Source organism: Leptonotus elevatus, chromosome 21 (assembly GCF_054856555.1).
Source record: "Leptonotus elevatus isolate MCC_2025b chromosome 21, RoL_Lele_1.0, whole genome shotgun sequence".
Lineage (NCBI taxonomy): Eukaryota > Metazoa > Chordata > Actinopteri > Syngnathiformes > Syngnathidae > Leptonotus > Leptonotus elevatus.
The window spans coordinates 3,313,830-3,334,854 of NC_141259.1; the positions used below are offsets into that span (position 1 = coordinate 3,313,830).

At 39.2% G+C, this 21,025-nt stretch overlaps 1 protein-coding gene across 5 annotated transcripts in view; it reads left to right on the plus strand.

The window, feature by feature from the left end:
- The first annotated feature begins 7,074 nt into the window (after positions 1 to 7,074).
- tpk1 (thiamin pyrophosphokinase 1) overlaps positions 7,075 to 21,025 on the plus strand; it is a 79,096-nt gene continuing 65,145 nt past the window's right edge. For all 5 annotated transcript variants that reach the window (XM_086065939.1, XM_086065940.1, XM_086065942.1 and 2 more), the window contains exons 1-3: positions 7,075 to 7,139; positions 11,004 to 11,087; positions 14,556 to 14,630. In XM_086065939.1, coding sequence (XP_085922065.1) covers positions 11,045 to 11,087; positions 14,556 to 14,630 — 118 coding nt within the window. In that variant the 5' untranslated portion in view covers positions 7,075 to 7,139; positions 11,004 to 11,044. The remainder of the gene's footprint in view (positions 7,140 to 11,003; positions 11,088 to 14,555; positions 14,631 to 21,025) is intronic.

Consider the following 21,025-nt stretch of genomic DNA (forward strand, 5'->3'; position numbering starts at 1 on the left):
CGTGTGTATTTGTGTGTGCATGTGTGCGTGTGTGTGAGTGTGTACTCATTAGTTCACCTAAAACCTATTAAAAATCCCATACCGTTCACCTAAACCGAATACTTCAGAATCCAGCTAGAGTCGTGAGGTTGTCAGGAGACCTGACGAAGGAACAAAGAAAAGACAGGAAAGTGAAATCCAGCACCGACCAGACATCACCTACTACCTACCGGGTTACCAACCAGAGTCTTTCACCAACCCCAGAAACATCAAAATTCCAACAAATTAGGGAGACTGAAATGAATGAATGAATGAGGAAAGGAAGGAAGGATAGATGAAGCAGAGTGAGATCCACAGACATCAGCTTCCACCGATTCAACGACCAGAGGAAGAAGCAGATTGTGTTTAAATTTCAATAGATGCTTGTGTGGTGGATCTGGCATGCATGAAAACCTCTATCAAAGAGGGGAGCCGTCGACCCCAGCCAGGACAGAGCTAGCACAACCCATCAGGCCTCCCCAGGCCACTTGTGTGGGGACAACCCCCGGGCCACCGGCCGGAGAGCAAACACAGGAGCCAGGAGTGCCCCCCAACCCAGCACGGCCCGCGCCCCCAACCCAACGCAGCAAAACGGGGCTAGGCAAAACTAAAGGAACATTTCATAAAGCTGCATGGAGAATACAAGAACATAACACTTTCTAAATTCAAGGTGAAGATAGCCAGATTTGATGAAAAGGCTTTGTTCACCAGTAAATCCTATACCTATGCCTCGAATTTGAAAAAACTATTTTTATTTATTTATTTATTGTATTTTATTTATCTGATAATAGTGGTATGGGAGGCTCTCAAAATGTTCTGAAGACCTGTTTTGAAGCCAGTGGTTTATTGAACAAAATAACAATGCCTGGAGGAGTTGTACCATTGTGGGCGTCTTTGTGGGTGTCGCTCAACTTCCCATAGCAGCCATCATATTATTCGTCTTTAGACTGTAAACACAAACAGCGACTGCTCCTTTGCTGATTGCAATCATGTAGTAGACTCCAGCTTGCCTCAATCGCTTCAAGACATGATCAATTAACAATCAATTCCACACAACTAACGAGATTCTTCTAAATCAATGTATCCATTAATATGCTAATCTAGAATTTTTCTAAATTTCATTTTCTGCTGCTTTCTGAAATGCAACAGACACCTTCTCTCCTGTGATCTGGCCCACTTTATCTCACCCCCAAGAAACTTCCCAGCGGCCTCTTGGAAGTCAGCCGTCTCCAGATCAGTCCAGATCTCCAAGATAGTACTGACCTTCACTGATACTTCCCCTCAGGTTGTAATGCAAAGTGCCATTCATTTTCTGCATTACCTTCTCTTGCCTCACCCCATTCATGCACCTTGGCCTATATTACATCATTTTCTAATATGCATCTCAGTTAGTGCTAGACCCTTGTTACGGAACCAGAAGCCTTGGTGATTAATAAATATATATACCCTGAGATTACAGTCCAGCAGTCAGATGGCAGGCTCACTCTATTGGGACACTGTTGGCCTCATCAAGGTCACACTGCACCCCTGCTGCTGGACAAATGAGGGACACCAGCCAGGTAATTTTTTTGTGAACCTGTAGAAATCACCTGGATGTACGACAGGAATCCTAGTGGGGAGTTACATGGAATACTGTATGTATATTATCACCCCCTTGCCCTTGTCGTGGAGTTAAAAGGCCTGCCACATCCACAACATCCCGTATACAATCACATGTAATGTGCTCTCATTGTTCTTGCGTCTACTTTCAAAGTCCTCAGGTATACCCAGAGTAATTTTGCTTCTGTCTTTTCTCACTGTGGACTATTTGTTGGATTTGAGACAGAAATTGCCTTCCAAACGGCACACTGTGCACAGGGGGCTGAAAACAACTCCTCCGTTCAGCCTCTGTCTTGTTCAAGCCAAACTCAAATGGGTCATCACTACTGGAAAATGGAAAAGAAAAATGGCCTACTTATTCCCCCAAGTTCAACTGCACATGCCCTCTTAAAACCCAGTAATGGGTAAAGGAGCTTACACCAAACAGTGTAGAGACACGGGGATGCTTTGACAAGATGATCTTTTTAAGCTGAAGTCCAGTTTTTGTTAGAGGAAATAAATGTGGTAGAAAAAGTGAAATTGCAGCAATAAAAACCCCAAAGCAAGCATATGAGATTAAAACATCCAAAATATTTAAGAACAGTTGAATGAAACAATTAAATGGATTGGTTGGAAAAATCTATATCTTCGTTTCCACTGAAGAGGGATTTTGCAGTGTAAAAAATTGCTAACAAGATTTTAATGTAGATTCTCTTCACTTACCCCCAAAGTCTGTGACCATAGCCACGCCCCTCACTAATGACCACAAGTATGATTCTCAAACACATCCATTCATAACGGTATGCATTTACGAGTGTGTAGTCGTGAATATAAGTGGCTAGGCATATGCAGCTACAGAGCTAGCAATACAGTAGCCTACAGAGCTAGCAATATAAACAAGCCAAAATTAGCCATGGCTGCTGCGTTGGTAGCCTAGCTTATTCGAGTGTTACTTTAAGACTGCAGGCTCTATTTTTGGAGATGGTGCAATTGTCTACCTATCCTCTTTTTTGTGCAATTGGCTCCCTGTGCGTGTTCATCAAGCTGGGCATCCTGGTACAAGTGAAAGTGTATTCTTGAAGATGCTCAGTTTGGTGGCAGAAAGTCAATCTGAAGTTACATTTGTTCAGACTATGTCTGAATACTGGCACAGCTGGTCTAATGTGACGTGAGGGGCACAGGCAGACAGATTCGGAGCTCTGCAGATATGTGTGGTAGATTTCAGACGTAATTTATGTGAACAACTGGTGTGAAACCCTCTGAATCATTGTATAAATTACTTAACCCAATATTATTGTTATTACGTGCCATTTATTTATTATAATTATTGCCAAACCATGTCAAGAGCAGTGGCAAGCAAGTGATAGGGTCAGCTCCAGTCACACACAGATTGATACCCTCTTCTGCGCAGGTAACGAGGCCATGTCTGCGTCGAGACTGTCATTTCCACCACATTTAAAGGGAATGAGAGGAGTCGTTTCAATTTAATGGCAGCGACTCGTGTTCACAACCACAGTGGCACAGACCTACATGTACGTTGGCTTGCCCTTGCCCTCGTCTGCAAAATTGACAGCACCCTAGTCTTATGCGCTCGCTACTTTGGTTTGCTAGTCTTATTGCATTTGTTAGCAAATGAGAGATGGTGACTTTTTAAAATTTTCCAGATGTGGCTATTCGGCCACAATTTTAGCAAAGCTCCTGAAATCCAAGGTAACAGTTTGAGACAAGCCCGCATGGGTGTGCTCACTTTGAGTGTTTCCGTAAGTGAATGGCAAATGATTGACACCTCATCAATCACAATTTATGTCTCTAATTTGTTGTTTTTTCTCAAGCATGATGGTTTCGTGTATACCAAATTACAAGGACAAGATGGGGCCAGAGAGAGTTTTTTTCTTTTCGTTTTCACAGATGAATTGACTCATGTTGCTTCTGCTGTCAAGTCATACTGAAATTTGAAAAGTCCCCCTCACAATAACAGATACTTTGCTCAGTCTAGCGGGTTAATAGTGTATCCCTTTTACTCACTGATCGAGGACATTAAAATGAAACACTCCACTGCGACCATCATGCGGGGGGAAAAAAAGAGTTTATAACACGACGTGGCAGTTTTAGGACTCAGACGCAGAGATAGGGGTTTGAGGCCAAGGCAAATATTTATTAAACAAAAAAAACTCCTCGTTTAGAGGGAAAAAAACAAAGGCTATTAAAAGTTAACTAAAGGCGCTCAAAAAAGGGAGGATGTCTAAACTACAAACAAAACAATATAATTCCTAAACAAAACCATACTGTGGCTATACAAATATACAAACCAAAGTTATGACAAGATACAGGACAACAAGGCTGAGGACTATGACTGGCTCTGACGAAAACACTTAGGCACAAGACAGGGGAGACGCAGACCATTTAACACATGAGGGTAATGGGAAACAGGTGGACACAATCAGGAATCAGGGTTGACACTGACACCACACGAGGAAGGGCAAGTGACCTGAAACGAAAGGAGTCAGAATTTTCAAAATAAAACAGGAAATGACAAGACAACCTCACCACGGTGTGACAGTTTAGAAGTATTTAAGGGGGATTTATTAGGAAAAGATGACTACTTGGATCTATATTTGGTGTGCTTGAGCTTTACAGTGTTTTATTTTGCCTGCCTTGGTTCGTTGAATTGCCACAGTACCTTTTGAGATACCAGCTGTTGAGTGTCTTTTTTTGTTACAAGCAATTGTGACTATAGCAAAGCATGCTGGCAAACCCCTCTTTGGCTGATTTCATTTAAGGCTGATGTCGTGAGGGAAGACATGTTAGAAGGGAGAATGCAGAAAATACAGCTGCTTGAAAAATTCACAGTTTGCCATCCTACAACAACAAATGTCAATGTTTTTTTTCCTTTCTAGATTTTATATTGTCTACCAACACAACGTAGCAACAACTGTGTGGCAGACCCATCAATAGAGCCCAGGCTTAAGGGGGGCATATGAAATGTGTGTGTGGGGGGGCAATTATTATGAATATCCTACAGACAGCATTAACTTGCCCCATATATTTAGATAAATTCCTCGTTCACTTTCTCCTTGGAGATGTATCATCAAACCACAACTCATTGGATTAATAAGGAACCATTACCTTTGATTGTATTATCCCATTCTAACTCAATCTTACTAATTATTTGCCGATTTAAGGCCGAATACAATTGCCACGTCCAATATGGCTGATGCGCTGACATATTGCTTCGAACGGGCCACCCGTTTGAACGGTGTCACTCTGCAGCAGAATTTAAAACAAAAAAGTTTCTTCATATTTTTTTCAAGTCTTAGTGAAAAACAACATGAGTATTTTAAAACACAAACTTAGCTACCATGAAAAATATGATAATATTTATATATATATATATATATATATATATATATATATATAAAATAATTTATATATTTTTAGGGATCCATGCCTCCAATGGGGAGGGGCACAGTCATCTTGGTGGGCGGGCACGGAGCCCTATGGCCCGCCCATGGTAACGGGTGTGCTGTGTGTGTGCATAAAAAAGGAGAAAATTCTTTGATATACCTAGTGTTATATAAATATTTAAATATGTATCATATAGACTACATGGAGATTTGTATTGAATGTGAACATTTTAAGAATGTTATGAGTAACACTATCATTACTGGTAAGTGATGGGCATAAAATGTCAGGGAGGAGCAGGAGTTCTGATCTAATATCCACAGAGGGTAAACTTGGATAAAAATAAACATTCCTCCCAATGACTAATCCAGTCAGATGGGAATTTATTCATAGATGTATCTATAATGCATGGCTAAAGGATGAATAACTTCTTGTGCATCTGTGAGTGTGTGTGACGTGTGTGTACGTGTGATCCCTCACTCCCCCTATGTGCAGTGTGTCAGGAAGCCCGGAGAACCGCTGATTGATGAGATAGAGTTTGTTTTAACGAGCCCCCATAGTGGATTCACCTTGAGAGGGATTTGGTTCCACACTTTGCGTGTCTTCTACCGCTGTCCCAACTTATTTAAGGTGTGCACCATCACTACTGTGTACTGTAGGTGTATGCGTGTGCCCCTGCTGTTTGTTTACACGTGTGAGTATAATTTTGCTCAGTAGGGAAGTTCTTGGATACTGCAAGGGAGTGTGTGAGTACCCATGTCTGAGGTGTCTGGATTTTATGTGTATTTTTTAAAATGCATTATTGGCATTAATGTTTCATTTCTGCATTCAATGTCTAAAACTATGCATTCATCTGAATGATTAATTATTACTTTTCAATTACAACATTTCCCATTTGTGAAACATGTATGGATTGCCTCTCAAGGTAAAATAGTCATTATTGCTTTGGAAAGCCGATTTTATTAATTTAAAAAAAGTATTTAAAAAAAGAGAGTAAGAGAGAGACTGGGTTTTTAATTTGTATCTCATTTCAGTTATGTTAAAAATATTTCCACTGTTATCACACAATCATTCCACTTATGGGAGACCGTGTCATGATGCCACCCAGGAAGTTTTGTTACGATCAAATGTTACATTTCAAAATGAAAGTCCTTTGATAACTGTATGCATTTTGGCAGAATTGTCACTTCTCAAAAATCACAACTTTTTAGCAACACACACGCACACAAAAATAATGTTTGTTTAGTCATTCATATAAATCCTCTGTGGACTGTTTTTAGCATTTTAACATGCCATTACAGCAGCCCCATTTACGTTGAGCGAAGAATGTTGGATCAGTTCAATTGTCTGCTCTCAATGGGATGGCTGCGAGAAGATGCTATCAACGAGGATATTTGTTTTGCCCTCCAACATGGAGCTGAATGTGTCCCTGAGGAGATGTTGTATGGAGAGGGACAGGAGAATTGATCTTTCTGTATGTGTTACTCACGTTGACTGTCAGAGAACTACAGTTTCTTGTTTACTTTCAAACTCTGCTTGCAGCAAAAGTCTTGAGTGCATGAGTAATGTCATGCATACTGTGAGCATGACATCCTACTAACAGCTTCAAACAACATGTGCAACGAGATGGAAAGAAATCTGCACCTCCAGTATGCAAAATGCCAATGTGAGCGATGGTGTATGGGATTATTATTATTATTATTATTATTGTTATTATTGTGTACTGCACTTTGTTACATCTGCAGCTGTTGTAAAAGTTAAAAAGTAATAAGAAAAATTTAGTGGTTGAGAGAAGATTTGGAGAAGCAACAGAGTCTTTTTACCTTCATCTAAGTGTAGGAGAGTTTAATTTGTATTTTAATTGTTACCAGTCTTTATTTTAATTACCCCCCCCCCCCCCCCCACACACACACACACACACCCTTCCCCCTACATGATCATTTAAAAGTTTAGCAGTTTAAAAGACCCTAGGTGGCAATGATTGAATTATGGTACGTTGCAGGAGCAGGTAAAAGTACTTCCATATTTGGCCTCTAGATGTCCCTAAACCACAATTCCACCACTTTTCTTTCAGCTGAGAAGCTTCCTTGCTTGTCCTTGTTGACTGTTTACGTCGGCAATGGCGGAAGGAGTGCTCTCCTGTAAGTTTCTTTCTTGCCAAATAATAATACTATTCACATTTAAACTCTGTTCTCAGTTTGTTTCAAGGGATATGTCATATGTGGGTTTAATTTGGGTGAATTACCGGTTGTTTTGTTTTTAATTAAAAAGATTACATGTCGGCATACACGTGTGTCTTGTAGTAAACACAGCAGTGCACTCCACTAGGTTTGGGCAAAGTCCACATTACTGGCCATATGCTGCCTGGTTAAATTGTGAATCTTGCCTGGTTAAGCAGTCTCTTAACAAAGCATGTTTTACTGCCTGGTTAAACAATTACTATTCACGTATGGGTGAAGTATGAGCAACAAAACAACACAGTGCTACCGTTCACAAAATCATGATTGGGTTGAAACTTGAATGATTCTTGGAGTGAAATTTAAGAAACACTAGTGCAGTAATAAGTAACAAAAATGGTTAATGATTAATTATGGTCAAGTCCGTGGCATGTCTAAAGTGTGGTTGATGAAGGAAGGACGAATTCAGAAATATATTGAGAACACTCACCACACTACCTTTTCTCTGCAAGCTGGAGAAAATTGGAAATAAATTACTTTATGTGAGTATTTTTTTGTTGTATTTTTTTTTTTTTACAGCAACATTGGGTTAACGAGAAATACAGAACCAGGCATTTGAAAACTCAGCAAACACATCTTTATATTAAATTTAACTTCATTTAAGATGACTTCCCTAATCTTTCCACACCTCTCATCATCCCTCAGACTCTCTGCCTTCCTTGAATTTCTTGTGCCACTCAAAAAACGATGATTGACCCATGTAAGATGGTCCACAAGCAGTCTGAAGGACTGACTTTTCAAAAAATATCAGCCGTGACAAGCGGAGTTTAGTAGGGAGTGTTTAAAGTCCTGCTGCAGCTGTTGTCCCTTTCAACGTAGAAAAATAAAACTGGGTCAGTCATCTGATCAGTTATAACATACTACAATTTCAACAGTCTACGATAATCATAAATGCCTCTACAAAAAAGTCCGGAAGGCACCTCGTACTACATCTGGCATATTAAGGTTGAAATTTTTACCACTTTTGCCTAGATGTGATTCAAATTTATTTGAATTTCACCTCACTGCTGCTGTTGTATTTGCTTCTATATTATGAATATGGCTGATGTGACATGTTAATTTTCCTCATGGTAATACTGTCTGTCTGGCCGTCGGTCGTATATATATATATATTTAATCATGGAACATTTTGTAACCAATCAGTAGATATTTATATAAGCTTGATACAGTAGTATTATTGATGTGATGCAGAAATATTTAGAACAATAGTAGGCTATATATGTGGATTTGGGGTGGGGCTCTTGTCCCCTAAATATATTATTTGTTTCAATTACTTATTGTCAATCTAGGTTGCACAATTAGTAGAATTTTACTCATTATGAGGATTTTGGCTGCCACAATTAAGCCTGTTGTTGGCGATATTTACATTTTATATGGGCTCTGCTGCGTTGCTAATCAGGCATTTTCTCAACCAGTAGCTAGCCAACCAACAGGGGCCCAATAGATTGTTAGAGCTGCCTAAATAACAAGCAAGCACACTGTGTTAAGTTAGGGTTAGGGTAAGGGGAAACAATTTATAAATCACATTGTCACATTTGCCAACACATGTTTGTCATTGGAAAAAGCAAATAGTGCTTTTTAAGTTGTGTAGTTTCAATTTTTTTGGGTAAAAAAAAGCAACTTACTATAATGGTTGTACAGTCTGGTCAACCTGTCAACTTTACAACTCCACAATGACGTTTACAATTTGATATCGTCAAGTAGCTTATCACGTGCTTTTGCCTTCTTGAGGCCGAGCGAGCCACTTGCAGCAACAGATGTGTGCAGTGACTGAAATGAGTCTGTCACTTTAATTGATTGAAATTGTCTTTCATTTCTGAATGTGCAGTGAGGGAGAGCTGTGGAAGGGGGAAAAAAACAGGCTCCAGCTGGCTTTTCAAAAAATGTTCGGCCCACGTGATTTTCTTCTCTGGCTGGAAATAATATCATGCAACAGTAGGCTTCACCCAGCCTACATTCATGTCTATGTAAATTCAGTATTTGAGTTGTCCATTGTCAGTGCATATATCCTCTGATTGTTTTCATCCTGTTTTAGTAATTTTGTAATAATAGTATTGTCCTGAAAAAATATCATCAGCAATGAGTCGACGTTGACTCGAGTTTCATTACATTATATTAAGTCCTACAACCTCTACAACAGGCTTCCACAGTCCTCGAGGGTCAGCGTTCTGCAGGTTTTAGGGCCCGTCCACACGAAAGCCAGTTTCAATGTATCCTCACACGTATCTTACCGTTTAGGCCGTTCGTCTCCACGATGGCGCGGTTTGGAGCTTGAAACTGATTACCTTTGAAACCGGGCTCCAGAGTGGAAAGATTTCAAAACACGCCCTGTACGCGTCCGTCTGGATACTATATGCAGGATACTCCTCCAGTGATGACGTAATGGTCGCAGCTCGATGACGACGAATTGTCGCAGATTGATGACGTATGCGCCAATTCTCGCGTGATTGTGCGCGAACCGTCAGTCTGTCAACAACAATGCCGGATATCAATCGTTAAACGTCTTTAGCATCGTCTTTTAGACACACGCAAGTCATGAAATGCTTCTATGTGTACGAGATTTGTTTGAGGAACAAAACCGGCTTTGCTTCCGTCTGGATGGGGCCTAAGATGTTTTTGTCCTCGAACACATCTGATTCATATAATCAGCTCATCAGCAAGCTCTTCAAGAGCCTGATATGGATCCTGATCTTTACAATTAGGTGTGTTGGAAGATGGGAGTCTGAAGGACTCTGATCCTCGAAGACCAGGACTGTGGAAGCACACACAATATGGGTGGGTACATACATCAATAAAGAGCAACTAGCTTGATTTATTGCAACTACTGTATTGAATTTGCCAAGAGGTCTGCAAAGCATGCTGGGGAAGATGTCAGTCAATCGAGAAGTCACCAAATGCCCTTCTGTTAAGTCTTGCAATAATCCACATAACTCACAATACACTACTGCAAAGCATTTCCTCCTCCTGTGTTTTCATATTAACTATAGTATCATTATATACCACATTTAATCAGCGTCATTCTGTAATGAGTCGCAACCCAGCAGTTGTGTCATTTGAGTTGAAGTTAAAATTGGGCAAAGCATCCATGTTGTTGCACAAAACCTGTGTTTGCTGATTAAAGCTACAGTCAGTGATCACTAGCTCTAGTGGTGAACTAATAATTCATTCATTTAAAAAAACGACTATGTCAATAGTATCCAAACAAATGTTGTATCGCATAAATGTTCTATTAATTTTAGGTCTATTAATCACAGGTTATTTTAGATGGCTGTAGTCTCACTTTACTAGAGGCTGCCATGTTTCGCCACCATCTTCTTGCTACGGATGCTCAAAGGATGACTTTGCGAATGTAGTTAGCCGTGGTGGTGCTTGATCGTTGAGTTTCACCGTCTGCTTTGCTCTCGCAAGCTTTTAGTTTTTTTACTAGCTTCTCCTGCTAGCCGCTCTTGTTAGCTGCTGCAGATTTAAATATGTATTCGAGATGTATGTATATACTGTAAAATATTACCAATATTATATGTGATATGATATAGCAAGCCCTATCACTTACACTACAGTACTGTACTGTTGACAAGTGTTTGACAGGCACTGCAATTCTGTTGCACTTATTTTCCCAGCAGAATGATGTTATTAATTTATTTATTGTAAGTGTATTCATGTTATTTAAAAGCTAGGGATGTGATACAATTTCAAAGACAAGGAGGAAAAAGTCATGCAACAAAAAGCATAAAAGGCAAGGTGATAAAGTAACTCTACTCCTCTCCTCAGGTCCTGGCAAGTTGCCTGATTGAAGACGTGCTCCCGCGGTCATGGACGAAGAGTTGTCACCTTTGGAGTGCCTGCTGCCCTCAGGTGCTTCCTCTCAAACCTTCATCTCGTTGGTGCAAACACACATGCACACAGTCAATTCAAACACATTGAAAAAGCAGCCTGCCTTTTGCGACCTAACAAGTTGGTTGGTGTGATGTATGCAACTGAGCAAAACACCTGTTTATTCACTTTGCTGTCACAATTGTATTCCTTCCTGTTCTTCTCCCAGTCTCATTGGTACATGCTGTCCTGGGGAAATTAAAACTCCCAAAACAGAAAGTATGAGATGCACTTGGATTTGTTTGACTTGTGTATATTATGACTTTACTTAAAGTAGACTTTACCTTGATGATGCATTTGAGACAAGAGATTTCTTAAGAAATTTCAGAAGAAACAGGCGTATTGCTATTGCGTGATCCTCCAGTGTCATTCCAGGCATGCTTTAGGGTTGCTTCTGAAGCATGCTCAGTACAACATGCCTAAGTACTTTCAAATTGTTATTTTAAACTAGTGTACACTGTTGAGGAAAGTTGTGAAAATGGAGAACAAAAGAAAGATGAAAAGAGAATTCTGGCAGCCCCCCAGATTTATAAAACACTAGAGGAAATCCTGCATCCATCATTATCCAATATAACATTTTATGTTAACAGCGTAACTAATTGAAGTTCCATATTTTAAAGTAGTTCTTCGTCTTGAATTGTAATTTGGGTATCACAAATATTATTGTTCATGTGCACAGTATATTCTGTGTGTAAAAATATTCTTATTTCATATATCAGCCGTTGTATTGGATATATATCAGTTATCGGTGGATGTATCGGATATCGACTTTTTTAGCTCCCAAAATCGATCAGTTTCGGCACCATATTTGGCAGGCTCTATGATTTCAATCCCCATCTCCAATACAAACGCACACACGAGCGCCATTTGTACATCATTCGTGTTTTATGTAGCATCTATTGAAAAATCCATTCATAGAAGTCTACAAATTATGTAATGAACCAAGTATTTTACTCAAATATGAGATATTCTTTTTAGTAAAATCTGTGTTGATTGAAGTGTTAATTCACTTTGTGTGCAAATAATCCCTCAAATGATGCAGAAAACAGCATCCAGCCTTCTCACAAACATGGAAAGTTTGTTATTTGTTGTCACATGCGATTATCTTGTGCCTAAAAAATTTAATCCTTGGACTCTCTCTCCTTTCTCCCCTCTCTCACCCCACTCTCTGTCTCTGGATTGAGACATTCATCTATATAGAATACAATTCTGTTGCTTTCTTAGTTTAATCTCTCAGAGGAAATCCTTATTGAGACTCCTGGCAGAGAAAATATAAAAGAAGCCCCTGAATGAATTTTTAAATCCCGGGTGTATAGCGTTAGACTTTTAAATTCCAAAATGTAGTTATAAATGCCAATTCCTGGAGTATAGGCTCCAGCTGTGAGTTTAGGCATGTGCGTTTGTGGTGTTTATGCTGTCTAGTGCTTCCCAAGGTGACATTTCTTTTAACAGTGCAAGAAAGGGATAGGCTTCTATTCGTGCATGTGTGTTTACAAAAGGTTATTAGAACAGTCATGGCTGATTGAGTTTTTTTTTTCCCTTGGTGGACCCCTAGCTAATTAAGAGATGAGACTGACAAAATCCTCTCCTCCGTTCCACTCTTTCATTTTTACTCCTTACTTTTTTTTCTCTTGCTTATCCTCCTTCCATGTTTCATTTCTGTTATGCCAAACACTCAGTTTTTTTTTTTTGTGAATTACCTTTTGTATAGTAAACATCAAGCCTGACACAGAAACCCAGAAGTTTCCTCTTTACAATGCCAAACTACAGTACTATGGCTATCATAAAACATGTATTAATGCTAAAGGCATTAATAAAAAATGAAAGGTAAAATGTTGATCTATGGAGTAGCTACACATCAATTAAGTGTGAAATTACACACTGAAGTACTGTACTTTGAAAATGTTAATATACGTGACACTGATCCTACGTCACGTTTCTCTATCGATGACTTGGCAGCTTGGCTGGGCGATGGCTAGACTACACAGGAACACCAAAATCTCAAAGCTAAAGCTATCCCAGGTTAGGATGCACAGATCAGCATTAGCTAACAGCGTTATTTATTAGCTTCTGATAAGCGGAACATAATTGTTTTTGCAAATTTGTTGATGACCATAAAAAGTGGCTTGAGTACATTTGTTGTTAGTTGCTTTTTTGTTGGAAAAGGGGTCTTGAATAATCTCAACATTTTGCAAATTTGCAATTGAACCAGACTTGCTTTTAACATTGTGGACTTCAGCACACTCCACAATAGAAAGGGGCGAGGTGAGGAGTGAGAGGAAAGCCCCCTCAAAACAATTAGAGGGGGATAAGTGCTGTATTTTTTTTTTTTTATCCATTACAGAAGTAACATGTCACAGGTCTTTTATTAAGACACCTGGGAACTATTTAAACATGCGTAATATCTCCATTAAACAGATGTAAAACACAGTAAAGTGAAATCACAGTATGCACTTTTAACTATCCTTGCACATTGCAAATGATGCCACACAAGTTAGTGTGACCTGCTTAACTTTTGAGGCAGATTTTTCCCCTGACTTTTATGTAAAATTCTAAATTATACAACTTCAGGCCATTCAATTTATTCCAAAATGCTGCAAGGATCCAGTTGAACTAAAACCAGATACATGTATTCAGTAGAAAAAATAGCATAACAATCATCAAGTGTTAAACAATTATTATTATTTTTTGGACACAAAAAGTAACATTAAAAATGCATGGAAAATGATTTATAAAGGCAAACACAAAAGTGTAAGATAAATGGAATACAGTGTGAAGGTGAGATAGGGGAGAGAGCTGGTGCTGTAATCTTTGGCCCATTAATGCTTTTGGAGCATCTCTAGTTTTACATTGTCAAGGATGCAGACTTTCCCATTATTTCTTTGCTCCCCTGCAGATAAAAAAATGGCAATTGCAAAGTAGCAGTCAGAAGATCTGCATTAGGCATTAGCAGTGGAGCAAAAGAAGGAGAGGGGGAAAAACACAATTGGAGGCAAGATGGATGGCGTTTTGAGGGAGGAGGCGAACTAGATTTGTGAAACAATTTATCCCAGGACAGGGACTTTGACAATGAAGCATGGACATTCTTAGACAGGAAGGAGAAAAGCGACATGCTGACATGTTTTTTTGTTGTTGTTTTTGTGCTGCTTTTAAAGGGCCTTGTTGCCATGTAGTTGCAGATGGTGCGCCACCCAAAGTCACAGTATTACAACTTCTTACTGTCAGGCCATTGGGGTCATACACATTGTACAACGCTGCAGAGTTTGGGCACGCATATCAAAGCTAGTGTCAGCAATATTGACTCCTTCAGTTTAATTCCCCCTTTTCTTTTTTTGTGTTGGTGAAGACTGAAGAGGACAGGAGGAAAATAAACACCACCACTGTGTTCTTAAAAGTCTGGTTAATCATGCCCACATTTATATTCATGCTGTTCGCTTTGTCTGACTGCAGGCAAACAGAGGATCGGTCTGATCATCCTGAACCAGCCTTTGAATAAGGACTACCTTCACATACTATGGAGTAAAGGTATAGTCTGTCTATGCATTCGTTACACTTTGTTAGAACATGATTGGATACCTTTTACATGTGTATGCAATTTTTCAATGAGCCTCTTATCTGTACTCTGTGTTCTTTTTATCTGTATGTGGAAAATGGAGCAAACTTTAATTTCTCATAGTGTTAATACAAATGAAAATATCACTATGGATATGCCTTTATGTGTTTCTTCATGATTTCTACTTCTTAATTAGAAAATTATTAATACCTATTCCACAACCACCTTGTTAATTTTCAAACACTTTAATTAAACCAAATATTGACAAATAATCTTTATATTTGGTAATTTATGCCAGAGTGGCACCCTCAGGCAGAAACAGGCTAGAATAGCTGATGGTTTGTAAAAAGCAGTGGAGACAACAACACATAAAAGCTAGTCGGTAAAATATTTAGGACGTGACTTAAAAGATGTCACCAATTTTGTGTGCCTTATCTCTTTGGTCAGGCAGGCTATTTCAAAAGTCGAGACATGCAATGAAGATTCCCATATCACCTTAAACGTTAAGCCTCGACTTTGGGACAACCAGAAGGCCGCCACTCGAGAATCTAAGGCTGCAGACTGGTGGTTAAAAATCTAATTAGGTAGCTCAAAGCCAGACCATGCTTTAAAATTAATATCGGATCCCCGATATTCGATAATAACAAACAGCACATTTTCTTGAACATTTGACGCTTCCCTTTAAAGGACAGTGTGTTGGATTTTGTGCCATCTTGTGGTGAACTAATAGAATACAACAATTTTGAATCACGCACACTATGGTGCCTCAAGAGAGACCACACTTCGTCAGTCTACCACCAATTATTACATTCGCCACGTTCTTCTCCTTCGGGTATCCGTAGCAGGAAGACGGCAGTGAAACATGTGCGCCCGCCTACGACATTATGTACAGTGATCTGATAGAACTTATATATTTTTTTATATTATTGAAATTAATAATGGGTTTTTAAATGACTTCATTATTAGTTCACCATTAGATAGCACTACATCCTACAGATTGTCCGTTTAAGTGATAATTCCCTATATTCATACATAAATATACCATAAACATACCACAATCTATGTTGTTGCGATTTTCAGCTTGTACATGAAAATGATGATGATGATGAAGATGATGATGAATAACTACAGTAGCCGTGCAGTCTGTTGTAAAACAATGTAGATTTGACCTCACAGCGAAGCAGAAGTGTTATGTTCAAGGTGTAGTTGTAATTGTTCGGTGTAGATCAAAATATTTTATTCCACTACATCACAAGGCACATAGAAATTTGATTGAGATCTGATGAGTGTAGATAACATTTGAGTACAGTTAACTCTTTGTCATAAATTAGATTTTTTTTTCAGCTTTGTGATGATGTGCTATCCTGCTCTAATTAGCCAGTAGAAATGTGGTCATAGAGGCATTAACATGGTCACCAGCACTACCCAAGTTCTTCTTGGCCTTTACATTTTACAAGGTCCAAAGTATCATTAAAATGTATATAAAACTTTACAACCCATGCAGAAGAGACTGGAAGTTCATTTCTTTCTTTGCTGTTTTTTTTTAAGATACTAGTAGATATGTTGTAGTCCTCTGCAATTTGGACTAAAGAAATGTAGCCCCCATTGATATCTTGTTCCGTAGAGAAAAACAATTCCCTAGAGCTACAGTTGCTGCACATTCAAAGTCAAAGTAAAATTCACTTCTTCTTTTCTCTGAAGCTCGGTTTTAACTTAATTTGCTTTTTTTGCACAACACCTCACTTAGATCCTCTCGACATTCATTAGCGCTGAGGTTGTGTTCCCCTGTTGCTTTTGCTCAGAAGTGCTATGAAGCCTTTGTAACCTCTGCTGTGCCAAATGTACTACCTTGTCACTGAACATGACCCTTTCCCTGCCCTCTGATCACATTCCCTGTGCGATGCCTTTTAATTATATATTCATCATAAATAACCTACCTTTCTGCATGGTAAACTTTTTTCAATACTCCTGTGTCTCCTCAACTGCAACAATTATTATTCAAATTATAATTATTTATACATATTCAAAGCAGTGCTAATTTGATACAATACAAAGTCCCCCTGCACTGCCACAGGCTGAATATTCAGCATGACTGTCTTGCCTTGAGACATAGATCTACTGTGTCTTTCTTGAAAAAGGAAGCAAATTGTAAATCAAAAAATGTACACACTGTATATATATTATTTGATCTTTAAGTATTTTGCAAGGTCTTAATGCACACTGCATTCATTGGAATGTGCATATGTTCATACCAGATGCAGCTCCTGGTTGTTGAATTATGCAACCACAAGTGTGCACACCTCTCTGCTGGTGTGTGCCATACTCGATAAATACATTACCTAAGAGAAAGCTAGACCTCCACATTCAAACCATTTGCATCTACGCCTGTCAGACCTTTTTCACTTATTAATATTTTTTACTTTTTTCACCTATTAATATATTTTTTTAAGTTGACTGTGGGGAAAAATCAATTTCTGCCCTGGAAGCATGATAATAATAATTCTCATCTTAATGACTTGCTAAATTGTTGCGCTGTTCGTATGCATACGTGCACGTTAGCAGCTTAAACTGAATGGCCCCAATATAGCAATTTTCAAGCGCCAGTTCTGTTGGAGGGCATTTGGATCATTATAAAGATTAGAAAAACTGTGACCTTGCTGCAGTCTCAAACATTGCAGCACCCTTGATATCTGAAAGTACCACTTCTCTAGAAAAAGCTAAACATTTGTTTTGCTGTGTGTCTAATAAATAACCCAAGGCACTTAGTCAGAGTACATAACAAACAAAGCCTCACGCAATACTGTACATACATGCGCACTCTTAAAATGGGGAACATTTTGTTTTTGTTTTTTCTTCATTCATTTAAAAAAATAAAAAAATAATGCCTCACTTTGTAATTACACCAATATACATATAGAACATGTCTATTTTGTGATGTTTGTATATGATTTAATTTTAGATTATTGTAACGTCATGCTTGCTACCACATATAGCTCTGTATACATACTGTACACTTTTTTTTTTACAAATAAGCTATATAAAAAATTGTGAAATTGTTACAGGCTCAACTTGTCGCCATAAAGTATAAAGAGATGTTACCAACTTATACTTATAATTAAACGCATCTATTCCCCTTTTGAATAGGATATGGCTGGAATTAACAGTGACGTGCATGGTAACCGTATTTCTGTTTGCCTAGTTAATGTGTGTATGTAATGGACATTTAATTAATCTCACACGATGCATTGATGGATTACTTTAAAGACAATTTCTTTCAGGAACGTTTGCTACAACTTTAAATTGTGGGACATTTGAAGCTTCAGGTTTGAATGCTTCACTGGAACCTTTATGGGAATGTGAAAGTAAAACTCGCAACAATGTGAATTTTAAATAGTGGTGATGTTTTTATCAACTGCCTAAGTCCCCCATGAGGCAACTGAGCTCTTTCCATTGTCAGTCACACTGAGAGACTGTTGGCTTAAAATAATGTAATTACATGGGAGAAAGCAATTTTCTTATCTGGTTTGCCACAAAAATTACAGTACACTGCTTTCTCAGGATATCTTTGGATGGGGAGAGTATATCAAGGACAATCAACAATGAAACAAACACTTCGGCAATATATTTAAATCATAAAAATTGAGATACTAATTTAAATATGCAAAAACCTGTCTTGTGAGGTGCAGAATTAGGACGCAAACGCAGACACGGCATGGGAGTTGGGAAACAGAGTCTTTATATACAAATATATAAAGTAACAACAGTGAGCAGGCTGGATTCAGAACACGGAGAAACCTTGACTGAGAAACCTTGATTGAGAGAGCAGGGCTGGATGCATGGAAAGCAACCTTAAACACGCACGCACGCACGCACGCACGCACGCACGCACCCCCCCCCCCCCCCCACACACACACACACATATTGAGTACATTTCAGCCTTGTGATGTGCTGCCCCTTGGCTCCCCTCATAACCCCTGGGAGAGGTTGAGCAGCAGGGAGCCAAAAAGCTACGGGAAGGTAGAGTGCAGAATACCGATCAAAGGGGAACTCAAACAGGTGCCGGGTGTGATGTTGTAAAGTGGACACAAGCTGCTTATCTCACTCACACACTTTCTCACCCACATGTAGTCTATCAGTCACCCACTTTACCTTCAATCACTCACCCATCGACTTGCTTGTGCTCAGACACGGTGCAACAGCTTAATGAGGCAATCAGGGCAGGTGACACTGTATTAGAAAATTGTGCATGCATTTACCCCCCCCCCCATTGTTAGATATATATATATATATAGATATAGATATAGATATATATAGATATATATATAAAGTATATAAAAAAAGAGCAATTTTGCAATCGGCATGCCAATTTTAGTTTCAATCAACATAAAAATCTAACTCTAATTGTTTCCCAGTGTGATGACTCATTTACATTCCAGTCATTACTGGACACAGTCCAGTCCAAGCCTGTGCACTAAGGATAATTCTCATAATAAATTGTAATGGATTTATGATGCAGTCAATAGGAGCCTGCACATCATCCAGGAACACCTCAAAAGCAAAGGGGCCTATGCTTAGATCTTTTTCATGGACATTAACTCTGCATTCAACACCTTCATCATCTCCTCTCCTTCAAGCTCCTCCAGCTCAGCGTCTCTTCTGCCATCTGCCAGTGGATTTACAGCGTCCTTCATATTGACAGGTAGTGGAAACACTGGTGCTCTGGTGCTGCAGAACCTGGAGCTGAAAACACTCTTAACCGTAGAGGTGAATTTGGACTTGAGGAAACATACTTCGCCACAGCTTCCCCTCACACTGTCAAGACATTTATGTTCCTGGGAATTGCAGTATCTTAGGACCAGAAGCGGGAGGCCAACTCAATTCTATACGTCTAGATGAGGACTTATATATTTCCTGTGGCTGCTGAGGAAGCATGGCCTGCCACAGCTGCTGTTGAGATAGTTCTATACAGCAGTCATTGAATCAGTTCCTTGTTCTGCTGTAGTGCTGCTACAAGAAAGGCAAAATCTGACTGCAATGGAGAGTTAGGACTGCTGAGAGGATCCTTGGTACCTGTCTAACCACTCTGGAAGACTTGCACACTGCATGAAGTAAGACAAGGGCTGGCAAAAATCTCTTGGACTCACCCCACCCTGGACAGTACACCGCCTTGCTGGAAAGAAAGCTCTTTCTCTTTTCGATGCTATTGAGCAATTCTCATTAAAGCCAGCAGACTTAAACAGGTGACTCATAATTTTATATTGACACCTTACCATTTTGCCCATCTGTGATGTTACTGCTGTAGTCCTTGTTGTAGATGCATCACAGACTTCTGAACAATTTATATTATGATGGCTTCATACTTTTGTTTATGTCCAAAGTGTCACGTTTTTGTTTTGTATGGGTTAGGGTTTTATTTTATTTTGGTGTGTTTGTCTTGTGGTCCTGTGTGTTTCCCCTGTCTTGTTATGTCTGATTACGTCCACCTGTGTGCCTGTTCCCTTCCCAGTGTGTTTGACCAATCAGTGCCCTCTTCCTATAGTGTTCCCCAGGTGTGTCTCATTAGTGTTGGTGTATTAAGTCCCGGCTTTAAAGGTAGAAGAGCGCTAAAGCGCCCCTGGCTCTAGTGGTAGAAACGTGGTAATGCGCTCCCGGCCTTAATGGGTTAAATGACACTGAGATGACTTGAAACTAATAAGACTTCGTCAAAATGTATATTCCCAAGCCCCAAAGATTCTGGACCAATGTTTTTTGGACAGATGAAACAACTGGGTCATTGGCAAGTGAATCATAGAGGATGCTTGTTCATGACCTGATGTTGTTTTGCTGCATCCACAATCTGATGTCTTCAATCTCTGCCGGGTATCTGCTGCCCAATGTTTCTGCTGCTGGTAATGGGTCATCCCAACAGAATATGAGGCTAAAGCACACAACAACAAAATCCAACAAAACATCAAAAATCAAAACATAGGACTGTTCCCAAAGTGTAGTTAGAGACATCTCATTGAGAGATAAAGAAATGTATCCATCCATTTTGTAAACCACTTTGTTTGATGAAAAATGATGCCAAATTTATTTTTTAATAAATGTTCATTATTATTGTGGGGTGTTTTTCTTGAACAAAAGAGTGTTACCAAAAATATTATCAGTATAGCCCTGTTGTAAATGTGCTCCTACTTCCAGACAGACATGGTAATGGACAAAGAAAAGTATGAGATTAAGCAGACGTACAAGTGTTCACCCTCTCTTTGGTGCACACCACAGTTACTTGCACAAGGTACAAGTAGAAAAAGCAGTGCTAGACCTTTGAAGTCTTTCCCTTGTGTGCACCCTAACAGCCCCAAACATAAAAGGGCTCTTAAAAAAATGT